Source organism: Sorex araneus, chromosome 6 (assembly GCF_027595985.1).
Source record: "Sorex araneus isolate mSorAra2 chromosome 6, mSorAra2.pri, whole genome shotgun sequence".
Taxonomy (NCBI): domain Eukaryota; kingdom Metazoa; phylum Chordata; class Mammalia; order Eulipotyphla; family Soricidae; genus Sorex; species Sorex araneus.
In genome coordinates, this window is record NC_073307.1 from 153,084,295 (window position 1) to 153,100,918 (window position 16,624).

The following is a 16,624-nucleotide window of genomic DNA, read 5'->3' on the forward strand; positions in this document are numbered from 1 at the left end:
ATTCAATGTCCAGTGAGTTTCCAATAAATTTGGTTAAGGATTGTAAAAAGTTTTGCATGCCTCTTTGAGGGAGAAGCAAAAATAATAAAAAATATGATATATTAAGAGATTTCTTTATTTGTTTTACTCACATCCTAGTGCTATGAATGTATTAATCATCAGAGTAGAAATAAATTCTTAAGATTTAAGTACATTTTATAGTGTAGTACAACGGATTAGGATACTGTTAACCACAAAGGCATGCAAGGGAATGGGTTTTCTACGTAAGAGAGGTAAAGAACAGCATACGAAGAAGTCAAAATTACCAGAAGTGTCAAACTTTAGAATTAAGTAAATGTGACTTTATGTGTGTCTGTGTTTGGTTAATTAGTCATATGTTATTTCTGTTTTGAGTTTCAAACATCTCCATGGGGTTTATTGAGATAAAAATTGATTGTGATATCCTGAAGTTAATTGAGTTGCAGTAAACCACTTTGAAATTTTCTCAAATTTGCCCCCTAAGTTTCAAGATATGAAGGTTTACTCTCTCGTACCAGTGTCATTGCTTTAATATATGGTCCCTTAAGAGTTTGTTTAGTCAACATACTGGCACTTCAATAACCTAGAAGATAAGTTTAACATCTGTTTTTGTCTATTTGTCTTTAAGAGAGAAATATAAATTTATAGATGTATTTGTTGTAACAATCAAATTTTCAGTTTTAAAATATTTCTCATCCCGATTGTGATTTTTCAATTATTGATTTGTACCTAAAGTGATGTCAATTTATTTTACTTAAAAAGAAGACTTGTGGGAATAGAGTGATAACATAGGAGGTAGGGTGTTTGCCTTGCATGTGCCCGACCCAGGTTCGATTCTCAGCATCTCTTATGAGCATCGCGAGGCGTAATTCCTGAGTGCAGAGCCAGGTGTAACTCTTGAGCGTCGCTGGGTGTGGCCCAAAAAGCAAAAAAAAAAAAAGTACTTGTTTTAAATAATCAGATTCTTTTATGTAACTAAATTAATTTTGGTTATGTACATAGTTCTGCTCAGTGTCCTATCTCTTCATGTTGATTTCTCTACTCAAAAGTTGCATTTATTGCTTGGCAACATTGTTTGATCATTTCTGTTAAGAATTTTAGAACTGCTTTCAAGATTCTTTTCTATGCTAACCTCTATTGGCAGACATATGTAAGCAAATTAATAGGCATAAATATGTACTGAATATAATATTCTTTACAAATATCCTCCTAATCCTATCTACATTATTTCATACCTTTCCCATATATTTTTAACATTCATGAGATTATATGTAAATCATACAGGAAATGTCCATTTTCCTTGTCAACAACCAAGAATAATGTTTCTATATAGGCAATCAAATTGATTAGACATTCACTGAACTAAAAATCACCTGCATGATTTAAGATGAATATAACTATCACAAAATATTTATGGAGATTATATATTAATGATGAAAAAACACATAATTAACTTTGAGCATGTATGTATATATATATATATATAGCTGCTATTGTTTACTAGAAACTATGTGTTGGATATTCAGTAAAGTATTAATATTAGCTATTGTGGCAATTTCTATCATTATAATATATAAATTTCTAGTATTTTTGGAGGTTTACTCCAGACATTTTCAAGGTAAATTATAATGAATGAAATAAAATTTATGGTACTCTAACATATGGATTTTTAAAAGTCAACTGGATACAAGCAAATATTTCACACATTTAATGTATTTAGTTTGATTTTTGAAAGTTTATTAATAAAAAAGTAAAATTAAGATGTAGAATTTATATTGAATATTTACATTTTTAAGATTAGTTTCTGTTGAACATACATATAAGGTATCATACTCATAGATACATGTAAGGTATCATACTTTTCAAAATGTTCCATAATATAGCACTCCAGCACTGTCATCCCATTGTTCATCGATTTGCTCAAGTGAGCACCAGTAATGTCTCCATTGTGAGACTTGTTGTTACTGTTTTTGGCATATCGAATATCCCAGTGGGAGCTTCCCAGGTTCTGCTTCGTTATAAAAACTTTAAATATATACTATCACATTAATAACTTGCTGATAGGGTATTTCGAGTATAAGTAAAATTTACCTTCAATAAATTAATCTTTAGGAATTATACAAATTATAATCAATTATTTAAAAGATTTATATTCACAATAATACAATTTATAATCAATCATTAAAAAATATTTACATTATAATAATTATTACCTGAAAAATATGTTGCAGGTCAGTATGGACGGGAAAGTAAAAGATTCAAGAAATGTACTAAAATCGGAAACTATAATTAATGTCTATGAGAGAAAACTCAGAAATATCATTTATATTTCAAAAGAAATAATGCAAAGTATTCCTCAACTTTTTTAAAGAAAAATCTTATTTGATATTAAAAATATAAAACATAAGACTTTAAAAAATGTAAGAGCCATCTAGAACAAGCTAGATCCATCTTTGATAAAATTATTATAAAAATGTATCTTGCTTCTTTATCCAAGGAAATCATTTCTCTTGGTTTAGAATTAATATTAATACACAAAATGATTCCCTTTGATATACAAAGAAATATGGCAAATACACATTCAATGAAATATTATACAACCGGAAAAATTTATAATATGAGTTAATTAAAAATTATAGAAATTTCAAAAAGCTAGAAAGGTTGAATTATATATTTAAATTTTGGTAACAAGATAGGAAATGCTGTCCTTAATGAAAAGATTACTACATAGAGTAAAAAGACTGAGTTTGATAAAATGATAAATAACAGGACAGAATCAAGAACAAGATATAGCACATTGCAGAATTCTTACTTATTCCTTTTAGAAAATTTTTAATGAATTATAATGAGATACAGTTACAATCATAAACTTTCAAGATAATGTTTCAGTCATACGATGATGGAATACCCATTCCTCCACCAGTGCCCATTCTCCACCCTCTACCACCGATGTCCCCGTATCCGTCCTGCCAGACCCACCGCAGCCCCCAACCCCAATGCCACCTCTGTGCTGACTTATTCTTTATGGAGTTTCAGAATTCATTCAATTAAAAGACATCAAATTTGAAAAATGTTGCTGAAATTATTGCATAGTTACTTATCCACAGATAAACTATGCTGACTTAAACTTACACAACTAAGATTAATCAATACTAGCAAAAAAAAATGCAAAAATTACGAAACATTTAGATGGGAACATAGTGAAAAACTCATGTCTGGGACCCAGAAGTAGTGAAGAGTTTATAGACATGCCAGCAAAACCATAATCTCTAAAAAGTTATCATCAGTGAATTCGACTTTATTCCTAATAGAACAGTCTAAGAATCATTCTCTTGGTCTCACACTGAAGTCATAAAACTCTAATCAATTACATTTATGAATATGCTTATAGAAACTTATTTATAACAATTGAAAACTCTCAACATCTCTTTCATGGTGAATGATTAAGCTAATGTGTTATGAGTACCATATCTGTCTACTCAGAAATGTTGACACAAACTATTAATGCAAAAACACAAATGCACTTAATAAGAATTGTTTAAAGCACAAAGAAAAATGTCAGAACCAAACTATGGGTTCTGGTTAAGAAGATATGTTTCCATTATAAAGCATTCTTCAAAACATACAATTACAGGTTCCAGTTATTATTACTGGAGGTGGGGCACTTTCCTCTAATCCAACTGATCCAGGTTTGATCCCCAGCACTATATAATGTCTTCAAGCTCATCAATATTGATCTCTCTGTGGACAGCCAAGAGTAAGCCTTGGGCACTGCTGGGTGTGCCGAACCAAAAAAAAAAAAACATAGTACTTTAGCTCTAGAGCACAGTTGTCCATTGTTCATCAATTTAATTGAGGGGGCACCAGTAATGTCTCCATTTATCCCTGTTATATGCTACTGTAGCCCAGTAGCATCTTCTCACTCCAGGGATAAGAAGCGAGACCCCATATTGTTACTGTATTTGACATATTGAGTACACCATGGGTAGCTTGCCAGGCTTTGCTGTCAAAAAATACATAAATCATGATTTGTAATAAATGTTTTAGGGGCCTTACCCAGCTGTGCTCAAGAGTTTTTTCTGGCTGTGTTCTCAGGAGTCACTGCTGGTGGTGTTCAGAGAATTATATTCAACATTATGGATCAAACCCTGGTCAGTTGTGTGCCAGGAAAGCACCCTACCGTCCTATTCTTTGTGATCCATACAGAAAACATTTAACTGTAAAATATTACATAAAACAGTAGAATTTCTTAAAAATCAGTTTTAAACATGGATGTGAATTGAAAATGTGAAAAAGTAAGAGATATTAAAATATAACATAGGAAGATATTAAAAAGCAAATATAAGAGGTAATAAATGGATGAAATAGGAATGAGAAAATTTGAATCCTCTTTTCATGAAAGTCTACTCCTGACCAAACACACAATGTTTTTTAAAAAACATTAAATGCCATTTATATCCAATGCTATTTTTATATCTAAAGTTATTTTTAGGTCATTAACTATTTTAAAATAACATAATAATAATAATTTGAGCCAATTTATTTGAGGAATTCAGTGAAGACCTGAGAAATGCTGGAAGCCTGCTGTGTAGATAAAATACATTAATCCAGATCCCAAAATGGCTACATCATTCAGAGACCCCAAAGACACAGAACTCTTTGAGGACAGGTTGGTGCTGCCAGGGTTGTGGCAATGGAGTATAGAGGAGAAAACTTCATTAAATTTAAGTTAATCAAGAGGAAAAAGGTATGAACCTAATTCAAAAGCAATCAACTCACTTACTGAAGCAAAAAAAGTGTTCTCAAAATAATTACAAATAGTCCATCTCACCTCCTTGCACCTGCTAGGCTTTCATATCACTTTGGGAAAATTAAGAAATTGCTTTAGATCTCCACAGAGGGAGTCTCAGAGGGTGAACAGAATCCATAAATTGCTCCTGCTGAGCCGAGGGCTGAAGTACATGGGGGAACCAAGACAGAAATTTCAATTCAGGTAAACAGAATCTCTCTGCGGTGCTATGCTACCAACCTGCCCAAATAGCTTGGGTGACATTTGCAAAGAAACTCTTTTATTCTATGGCAAATCTTGGTATTCCTCTAGGATTTCTGTCTCACTTTTGTGTGCATTCTGCTAAAGAGCAGAATAGAACTGCCCTCTGAGTTCAGGATTACTTTTCAAATGTTTGCTTAAATGCAAAAAAAAAAAAATCTTTGAAATGACTAAAACTTCTACTTTTGTACTTTTACTTACTAACCGTATGTGTAAATAAATATGTATGTGTACACATATAGATATATGATGTGCCATAATATTTGTATCATGCGTACATAGATATTTATAGAGAAATAGAGGTCAGGGGACAAAGACAGAGAATAGAAGGTGAGATGCTTGCCTTACAGGTGACCTAGCTCAGTTAGATTTTAGCTTTGCATGTGATCCTCTGAGCACTAGTAGGAGTGATCCAAACTTAGAAGGCATATAAAACCCTAAGCACATCCAGGTGTGGCCAAATAAAATAGGGGTCAATAGAGAAAATAAAATGTAAAGGAACCAGGACTGAAAAAATATGTATGATATAACTAAGGTGAAGTCATTCTTTTTTCCTGATAATGTCCACCTAAAGCTCTAGTGTTCAAAAAATATACTATGTATTTACTATTGGCTTCTAAAGATTACACATAATAAATATTTGATTCCATTTATAATTTTTTGATATCTTGATTTGCTCCTTTATGTTCTGAGATGGGAGAAGCAAATTGGATTCTGGGAGACTTTAAAGACCCTGTTTTGTGATCAATAGACTCTCTAACATGTAAAATTATTAGTGGAAGTTATCACAAAGCACATATAAATTTCTAAGGTAGATTTCCAAACTAATTTGCCATCTTCCACTCCACTTTTTTTTTGGCACTTTGGGTGACACCCGGGCATTCTCAGGAGTCACTCCTGGTTCTGCACTAAGGAATGACTCCTGGCGGTGCTGAGAGGACCATATGTGATACCAGAGATCAAACACAGGTTGGCAGTGTGCAAGGAAAATGCCTTCTTCACGGTGCTATCACTCTGGCCCCAACTTCCCCCTTTTTAAAAAGAAAAATTGTCTAGCAGCTCGCCGGGGAATCTATATTCTTTAAGTTAAAAAAGAAATAGAGCTCCTTCATCCCACTTTCACCAGAGGTTACTACTCCACCATCCCAAGAATGATCCTTTCAAAGCCCCACCACACTTCAAGGAGTGATAGTATTCATTTAGGGCACATCTTCTTAGAGTATCACTGTATCACTGTCATCCCGTAGTTCATCAATTTGTTTCAGCAGGCACCAGCAATGTCCCCATTCATCCCAGCCCTGAGATTTTAGTAACCTCTCCTTATTTGTCTTTCCCAATCATTGGTGGCTCTATCAGGTCAGGGACATGAGACCTGTTATTGTTCCTGGTTTTGGCATATCGAATACGCCACGGAAACCTTGCCAGGCTCTGCTGTGGGGTGCAATACTATTGGTAGCTTGTCGGGCTTTTTGAGAGCCACATCATAAAACATCTTAAAACATTCCTACTCCCTACTTTCTACTCATCCTACAGTATAGTTTTAAGAACTATAGTCTGATAAGCAGTTTAGATGAAAATTATTAAAAACAGTTTGATGTTTTTTATAGTTTAAAGTTGTTGATTAAAAACTCCTTTACCTTCTCAAGTTCTTTCAAATCAGCACTTAACATTATTTTTTATCTTTTTTTTTTTTTTTTTGCTTTTTGGGTCACACCCAGCGATGCTCAGGGGTTACTCCTGGCTTTGCACTCAGGAATTACTCCTGGCGGTGCTTGGGGGACCATATGGGATGCCGGGGATCGAACCCTGGTCAGCCTCGTGCAAGGCAAACGCCCTACCCGCTGTGCTATCGCTCCGTCCCCTATTTTTTATCTTTGATTGTTTATCACAGCAGCTAAAGATCTATCTTTCTACTTATCCAAGTGATGCGATTTAAAGTAACTTTGATAACAATAGCTCAATATTATGACGATAAGCGACAGGATATTTTCTATGAATTTTGCAGTGTATTAACTATATTTTTTTAAAGTGTGACTTTCATCTGCATATATATCCTAGACCACACATTCACAGGAAAAGCCTGCCATTTTCCGTGTACTCAGATTTAGTCTATTTTTTAGTTTACATACATGTGTGTACGTATATTTTTTAAACTATACAAGGCCCATATTTTAAAAATTGCACCATATTTTAAACCACTAATCTTAGTGGTGCTCCTCTAACTCAATCTATATTGTTTTGTTTTTAATTGTTGCCTTCTATGGATTATTCATATAAATTGTGGTTATATTTGTAAATGCCCACTTTAAATGTGATAATGTACATATATGTATATATTTTAACATGTTAAAAATATCTTTATATATATCAATTAGAGAAAAAATAAACTCAAGAAGAAAACATACTTTAGTTATACTGTAAATGAAATACATACAAAATACTTTATGTGAAGTTTGAGTTAAACTATCTTAAAGGAGATTTCACTTTTGTTTCAGTTTCAGTCTTAAGAATCAGATCAGTGACCAAATGATCATTGAATCCTTCAAAAAAAGTGCAAACATATTTTTGTTTCCAACTTGCCTATATCTCTGAATAAATGTGCATGTTTGTTTGCATATATTATGCATATAAATTATGCATGTTCTTTTCATGGGAGGTGCATGTGTTAGGGAGATGGAATTACAAATTATTAAATTTAAATTTGTTTTAAAATCTTTTATACATAAATATCATATTTTTATAGATAAAATTTCTTAACTATTGCTGGTGATGTGTCTCTTCAGAGTATGTGTATTTATGACCTCAATGGACAAACACAATCTCACAGAGCTGAAGGAATTCATCCTCCTGGGAATCACAGACAGCCCAGAGCTGCAGGCTCCCCTATTTGTGCTCTTCCTCATCATCTACATGATCACACTGGTAGGCAACCTGAGCATGGTCATCCTCACCAAGGTGGACCCCAGGTTGCAGACACCCATGTACCTCTTTCTCAGACACCTGGCACTCACGGATCTCGGCTACTCCACTGCGGTGGGACCCAAAATGTTGGTAAATTTTCTCGTGGAACAAAATACAATCCCCTTTTATTTCTGTGCCACACAGATGGCTTTCTTCATCATGTTTATTATTAATGAACTTTTCATTCTGGCAACCATGTCCTATGACCGCTATGTGGCCATCTGCAAACCTCTGCTCTACACAGTCATCATGTCCCAAAGGCTGTGTCTGGTGCTGGTGGCAATCCCCTATCTCTACAGCACCTGCGTTTCTCTTCTGATCACTATAAAAATCTTCAATTCCTCCTTCTGTGGCTATAACGTTGTCAGTTATTTCTACTGTGACTGTCTCCCCTTGTTATCTTTGCTCTGCTCAAATACTTATGAAATACAATTAATTATTATGTCTTTATCTGTTTTTAATTCGATTTTTACTCTTCTGGTGCTTGTCTTATCTTATCTGCTCATCCTCATTGCCATCCTCAGGATGAAGTCAGCTGAGGGGAGACGCAAAGCTTTTTCCACCTGTGCATCCCACCTGACAGTGGTCACTGTATTCTATGGGACTTTGATATTTATGTATGTGAAACCCAAGTCCAGTCCCTCCTTTGACACTGATAAAATGGCCTCTATATTTTACACCCTCATTATCCCCATGCTGAATCCCTTGATCTATAGCTTGAGGAACAAGGATGTAAAATGTGCACTGCAAAAGATGTGGACAAAGCTATGCAGCATGTTTTCTTAAGTGACTTTCCAGTAAATTAGGTGAAGTATTTGAAATAATTTTGCATGCCTCTTGAAGGACAAAAAACAATAAAAAATTATGATATATTAGGAGAGTTCTTTCATTATTTTAGACACATCCTAATGCTATGAATGTATTAATTATCAGAGCAGAAAAAGATGTTTAAGATTTAAGTACATTTTATTGTGTAGTAGAATTGATTAGGATACTGTTATCTGCAAAAGTAAGCAAGGGGAACAGGTGTGCTATGTAAGGGAAGTGAAGAATAACATACAAAGGGAGTCAAAATTACCAGAAGTGTCAAACTTTAGAATTAAGTAAATGTGTCTTTATTGTGTCTGTTTGGTTAATTAATTATATGTTATTTCTGTTTTATTTTAAGTTTCATACATCTCATGAGGTTTATTGAGATAAAAATTGATTGTGCTATCCTGAAGGTACATTATCAGTATAGTGTGTTGCAGTCAAAAGTTATGAAATTTTCACAAATTTGCCCCCTAAGTATAACGATATGAATTTTTACTCTCTCATACCATTGTCATTGCTTTAATACCTGGTCCCCTAAAAATTTGTTCACTCAACATAGTTGGCACTTCAATAACCCAGAAAATAAGCCTAACATCTGTTTTTGTCGATTTGTCTATTTGTCTTTAAGAGAGAAACATAAATTTATAGATGTATTCGTTGTAACAATCAATTTCTCGGTTTTAATACATTAATCATCCTGATTGTGATTTTTCAATTATTGATATTTATCTAAAGTGATGTTAAAATTTTTACTTATAAAGAAGTACTTGTTGGACTGGAGTGGTAGCACAGCGGGTAGGGTATTTGCTGTGCACGCGGCCGACCCGGGTTCAATTCCCAGCATCCCATATGGTCCCCTGAGCACCACCAGGAGTAATTACTGAGTGTAGAGCCATGAGTAACCCCTGAGCATCGCTGGTTGTGACCCAAAAAGTAAAGAAAAAAAAAGAAAGAAGAAGAAGTACTTGTTTAAAATAATCAGATTATTTTATGTAACTACATTAATTTTGGTTATGTACATAGTTCTGCTTTCAATGTCCTATCTCTTCATGTTGATTTCTCTACTCGAAAGTAGTACTCGGTTGCATTTATTGTATCATAGCATTGTTTTCATCATTTCTGTTAAGAATTTTACAATTGCTTTCAAGATTTTTTTCTATGTTAATTTCTTTTTGCAGACATATATTAGCAAGTAGATCGGTATAACTATGTACTGAATATAATATTCTTTAGAAATTTCCTCCTTATCCCATCTACATTATTTTAACATTCATGGGATTATATGTAAATCATACAGGAAACGTCCATTTTCCTTGTCAACAACCAAGAATAATGTTTCTATATAGGCAATCAAACTTGATTAAACATTTATTGAAATAAAAATCACCTGCATGATTTCAGAAAAACATAACTATCACAAAATATTTATGGAGATTATATTTAAATTATGAAAAATCACATAATTAACTTTGAGCATGTATGTATATATATATATATATATACTATCTTTGGTTACTAGAAAATATGTGTTGGATATTCAGTATAGTATTAATATTAGCTATTGTGGCAATTTCTATCATTAAAACATATACATTTCTACTATTTTTGGAGGTTTACTCCAGACATTTTCAAGGTAAATTATAATGAATGAAATTAAATTTATAATACTCTAACATACGGATTTTTAAAAGTCAACTGGATACAAGCCAATATTTCATACATTTAATGTGTTTAGTTTTATTTTTGATAGTTTATTAATGAAAAATAAAATTAAGTTGTAAAAATTTTAATTGAATATTTTCATTTTTAAATTAGTTTCTGTTGAACATACATATAAGGTATCATACTTTTCAAAATTTTGCATAATATAGCACTGTAGCACTGTCATCCTGTTTTGTTAATTGATTTTATCAAGTGGGCACTAGTAACGTTTTATTCTGAGACTCGTTGTTATTGTTTTTGGCATATCAAATATCCCACGGGTAGCTTGCCAGACTCTGCCATGTTATCAAAACTTTAAGTATATACTGTCACATTAATTAGATGTTGATAGAGTTTCAAGTATAAGTAAAATTTACCTTCAGAAAATGAGCTTTTAGGATTTATACAAATTATAATTATTAAAAAACATTTACATTCACAATTGTTTTTAGAAAAATGTGTTGTAGGTCAGTATAGTCAGGAAAGTAAAAGATTCAAGAAATCTACTGAAATAGGAAACTATAATTAATGTCTAAAAGGGAAAAGAGCAATATTATTCATATTTCAAAAAAAGTAATGCAAAGTGTTCCCCAACTTTAATTTAGAAATATCCTATATGATATTAAGAATATAAAGCACAAAGGCTTCAAAAAAGTACACCAGCTAGAAACATCTTTGATAAAAATATTTTAAATATGTATCTTGCTTCTTTATCCAACAAAATCATTTCTCGTGGATTAGAATTAATATTATTTGAAAAATGATTATCTTGAATATAGAAAGAAATATGGCAAATACAAATTCAATGCAATGTTATTCAACCGGTAAAATGTATTACATGTGTTAATTAAAATTTATAGAAATTTCAAAATGCAAGAAAGGCTGAAATATATGTTTAAATGTAGGTAACAAGAAAGGAAATGCTGTCATCAGTGAAGAGATTTACTACAGACAGTAATCAAGACTGGTTTTGATAAAATGATACATAATAAACAGGACAGAATCAAGAGCAAGATATAGCACATTGCAGAATGCTTACTTATTCTTTTTTAAATTTTTTTAATGAATTATCATGAGATACTCTTACACAGATAAACTTCCGTGATTACATTTCAATCATACAATGACCGAGTACCCATTCCTCCACCAGTGCCCTTTCTCCACCCTCTACCACCAATGTCCCCAGTGTCCCTCCTGCCACCCCACCCTAGCCCCACTGCCGCCTGTGTTGACTTAATATTTCTGGAGATGCAGAATTCATTCAATAAAAAGACATCAAATTTGAAAAATGGTGCTGATATTATTACATAATTACATATCCACAGATAAACTATGTTGACTTAAACTTACACAACTGAGATTAATCAAAACTAGCAAAAAATCATGAAATGCGAAAATTTCAAAACATTTAGATGAGAACATAGTGAAAAACTCATGTCTGGGACCCAGAAATAGTGAAGAGATTATAAACATGCCATCAAAAACACAATCTCTTGGATAACATAGTCTCAGGTAGTTTAGGTTTATTGGGTTACTCCCTTCACGGTGCTCCCATTCCTGTGTGTTTATTTGTAGCTGCTTTCTTAGTGTTCTGTTGACTTGTAAATATTGTTTTTCTCTTCTACTTGAGTCCTTTGCATAGTTTACTCAGAGCCATGTCCTTTTTGTATGGACACAAGAACACTTAGCAAATGCTATGCTTTTGTAACCTGGGAGTCATTTGATTCTACATGATATTTTCCTCCTGGGCATCTATTCCCTTGACTTAAGCCTTAGCTGCTGTTACTTCCTAGCACCCCCAAAGCAAGGTCCCGATGAGGAACGGGAAGGACCCATGGCAAGCGGTGAGTTGTGTGCTACCCTGGCATCTAGATGGGCCTGGCCAAAGTGCCTAATGCTTAACTATAAGTTAAGAGCTTGGTCATGGACAAATGTTGTCATGATCCAAACAGTGATAACTAGATTTGGACTCTGCTAGGGTGAGGAATGATTAATCTGACCTGAGTGCTGTAGTTGAGTCTGGCAAGATATTCCCATGAGAGCTGCCTTGCAAGCCTCAATGTATCTCTTGCTATGTCCATACAAAAATGACTAGTATTAAGATGTTAATGAGTGTTTGGACCAAGGAAAGGAGAAAAACACCTTAAGAGTCAGGAAGGGCTTTGGATTGCCAGGCCCTCAGGAAGGGCTTTTTTATGATGATTTTGCTACCTGGCTGGGGTAGCCTAGGGGCAAGGGGGAGAGAGAAAGAGGGAGGAGAGAGACAAGAGGATCCAGAGGTGCTACAGTAGATCCAGAGAGAGGCCAGAGCTGGGAGTGCGGGAGATGAGAAAGATGGAAGATTGAATAAACGGTAACTAACCAGCAACCAGCTTGTTCCTCGTTCTTCCTTCGCCTGTCCTTGGCCAACAGCCGTCCTGATCCAGTCTTTACACAGCGGTTCCAGAGCACCGAACGCGGGTGGGGAGACAGAACCGCCCAGAGAGCCCTCGAGTGCACATGCCCCTCGGCATGCATTAGTTTTTTACAGGTTTCCAAACTAATTTGCCAACTTCCACTCCACTTTGTGTGTGTGTGTGTGTGTGTGTGTGTGTGTGTGTGTGTTTTGGGTTACACCTGGTGATGCTCAGGGGTTACTCCTGGTTCTGCACTAAGGAATGACTCCTGGCGGTGCTCAGGGGACCATATGTGATACCAGAGATCAAACCCAGGTTGGCTGTGGGCAAGGAGAATGCCTTCTCCACTGTGTTATCACTCTGGCCCCAACTTCCCCCTTTTCAAAAAGAAATATTGCTCTGTAGCTCACCTGGGAATCTATGTTCTTTAAGTTAAAAAAATTGAGTTCCTTCATCCCCACTTTCACCAGGGGTTACTACTCCGTCATCCCAAGACTGATTCTTCCAAAGCCCCACCACACTTCAAGGTGTGATATCATTCATTTAGGGCACATCCTAGAGTATCACTGTATCATGTCATTGTTCATCAATTTACTCGAGCAGGCACCAGTAATGTCTCCATTCATCCCAGGCCTGAGATTTTAGTTACCTCTCGTTATTTGTCTTTCCCAAAGATTGGTGGGTCTATCAGGGTCAGGGGAATGTTACCTGTTATTTTTCCTGGTGTTGGCAAATCGAAAATGCCACGGGGAGCTTGCCAGGCTCTGCCATGAATGTGGGATACTCTCAGTAGCTTGTCAGGCTCTCCAAGAGGCACTTCATAAGACATCATTAGACATTCTCTACTCCCTACTCCCTACTCATCTAGAATATAGCTTTAAAAATCATAGTCTGATGAACAGTTTAGGTGGCAAATTATTAAAAGCAGTTTGATGTTTTTTAGTCTAAAGTTGTTGATAAAAACTTCTCTACCTTCTTAAATTCTATGAAATCAATACTTAACATTATTTTTTATCTTTGATTGCATATCACAGCAGGTAGAGATCTATCTTTGTACTTATTCCAGTGATTTGACTTAAAATTACTTTGATAACAATAGCTCAATATTTATGAGTTAAGGACAGGATATTTTCTTAGAATCTTCCATCATATAAACTATGTTTTTTTTAAAGTATGCATTTCATCTGTATATATATCCTAGACCACACATTCACAGGAAAAGTATACCATTTTCTGGGTACTCAAATTTATTCTATTTTTTATTTTAGATACATCTATGTACATATGTATTTTAAATCATACAATACCCATATTTTCAAAACTTGCACTATATTTTAAACGACTATCTTAGTAGCTCAACCTATTCTATTTTGTTTTTAATTATTGTCTTCTATAGATTAGTTATATAAATTCCCATTATATTTTAAATGTGATATTATTGTTAGGGTCGAGCAGACCTCTACCCGGGGAGTCTCGGAGGAATGAGACCAAGAAAACTCTTTCTGCAAACACACAGGGTTTATTCGAGCCAACATGTCGGGACCCTACAGTGTGCCTGAGAGCCGGCAGGGCTGAGGGCCCTGAACTCAAAAAGCAAACAGTTTTTGTACCGTTTTGGAAAAAAAAGGGGGGATCACACCTATTGAATCAAAGGGAATCACACATATTGGATCAACTGGAATCACACATAGGTCATTTAATTTGCTAATCTCAACATTTGTTAACTGTTAACTGTTTCCTGCAAATGTTTGCTTAGAGTTCCTAGAGAGGTTTGTTGGCCCATTTGGTTACCATTTCCTGCCCAGCTGTAGGTCACAAAAACATCTTTCAAAGCAGCCAAGCAGTTACAAAGGCAAATTCAGCGGTTTAACAGAAGCGAGTTTTTTTTTTGTTTTTTTTTTTTTTTGCTTTTGGGTCACACCTGGACATGCACAAGGGTTCCTCCTGGCTCTGCACTCAGGAATTACCCCTGGCCGTGCTCAGGGGACCATACGGGATGCTGGGATTCAAACCCGGGTCGGCCGCGTGAAAGGCAAATGCCCTACCCGCTGTGCTATCGCTCCAGCCCAAGAAGCGAGTTTTTAACACTTAACCTGCACCCCTCTTCATTATAATGTACATATGTATATATTTTAATATTTTTAAAATATCTTGGTATATATTGGTTACAGTAAAAATACCCCCCAAAAAAACATACTTTAGTTATACTGTAAGGAAAAATATACAAAATACTTTAAGCGAAATATTAGTAAAACTATCTCAAAGGAGAATACAGTGTTGTTCCAGTTTTAGTCTAAAGAATCAGATCAGTGACCAAATAACCATTGAATTCCTCAAAAAGAAATTGCAAATGTATTTTTGTTTGAAACTTGCCTATATCTCTGCGGAAATATGGATATTAATATGATTATATTATGCATTGTTCTTTTTATGTGAGGTGCATGTGTTAGAGAGATGAAATTACAAATTATTAAATTTAAAATTAAAAAAATAGGGGCCGGAGCAATAGCACAGCGGGTAGGGCGTTTGCCTTGCACGCAGCCGACCAGGGTTCGATCCCCGGCATCCCATATGGTCCTCCAAGCACCGCCAGGAGTAATTCCTGAGTGCAAAGCCAGGAGAAACCCCTGAGCATAGCTGGGTGTGACCCCAAAAACAAAAACAAAAACAAAGTTAAAAAATATTTTATATATAAACATCACATTTTTATGGATACAATTTCTTAAGTATTGCTGGTGATAATTATTTCAGAATACGTGCATTGATGACCTCAGTGGACAAACACAATCTCACAGAGCTGAAGGAATACATCCTCCTGGGAATCACACACCACCCGGAGCTGCAGGCTCCCCTATTTGTGCTCTTCCTCATCATCTACATGATCTCACTGGTGGGCAACCTGGGCATGGTCATCCTCACCAAGGTGGACCCCAGGCTGCAGACACCCATGTACTTCTTTCTCAGACACCTGGCGCTCACGGATCTCGGCTACTCCACTGCGGTGGGACCCAAAATGTTGGTAAATTTCCTAGCGGAACAAAATACAATCCCCTTTTATTTCTGTGCCACACAGATGGCTTTCTTCATCATGTTTATTATTAATGAACTTTTCGTTCTGGCAACCATGTCTTATGACCGCTATGTGGCCATCTGCAACCCTCTGCTCTACACAGTCATCATGTCCCAAAGGCTGTGTCTGGTGCTGGTGGCAATCCCCTATGTGTACAGCACCTGCATTTCGCTTCTAATCACGGTAAAGCTTTTTAATTTATCCTTTTGCAATTATGTTGTCAATCATTTCTACTGTGACAATCTGCCTGTGTTAATATTGGTCTGCTCAAATACACAAGAAGTTGAGTTCCTGATACTGATTTTCTCTGTCTTGAATTTGGTTTTCACTCTTCTAGTAGTCGTTGTGTCATACCTGCTCATCCTCATTGCCATCCTCAGGATGAAGTCAGCTGAGGGCAGACGCAAAGCTTTTTCCACCTGTGGATCCCACCTGACAGTGGTCACTGTATTCTATGGGACTTTGACATTTATGTATGTGAACCCCAAGTCCACTCACTCCTTTGACACTGATAAAATGGCCTCTATATTTTACACCCTCATTATCCCCATGCTCAATCCCTTGATCTATATTCTGAGGAACAAGGATGTAAAATGTGCACTGCAAAAGATGTGA

The 16,624-nt window shown here is 35.2% G+C and overlaps 2 protein-coding genes across 2 annotated transcripts; both read left to right on the forward strand.

The window, feature by feature from the left end:
- The first annotated feature begins 7,864 nt into the window (after nucleotides 1–7,864).
- On the forward strand, nucleotides 7,865–8,815 carry LOC129405755 (olfactory receptor 8K3-like). Its single transcript, XM_055143068.1, has one exon. The coding sequence runs from the start codon at nucleotides 7,865–7,867 to the stop codon at nucleotides 8,813–8,815; it is 951 nt and encodes a 316-aa protein (XP_054999043.1).
- A 6,888-nt stretch (nucleotides 8,816–15,703) lies between these two features.
- On the forward strand, nucleotides 15,704–16,624 carry LOC129405756 (olfactory receptor 8K3-like). Its single transcript, XM_055143069.1, has one exon. The coding sequence runs from the start codon at nucleotides 15,704–15,706 to the stop codon at nucleotides 16,622–16,624; it is 921 nt and encodes a 306-aa protein (XP_054999044.1).

Coding starts and splice junctions, on each gene's coding strand:
- LOC129405755 (XM_055143068.1), top strand. CDS start 7,865: ATGACCTCAATGGACAAACACAATCTCACAGAGCTGAAGGAATTCATC.
- LOC129405756 (XM_055143069.1), top strand. CDS start 15,704: ATGACCTCAGTGGACAAACACAATCTCACAGAGCTGAAGGAATACATC.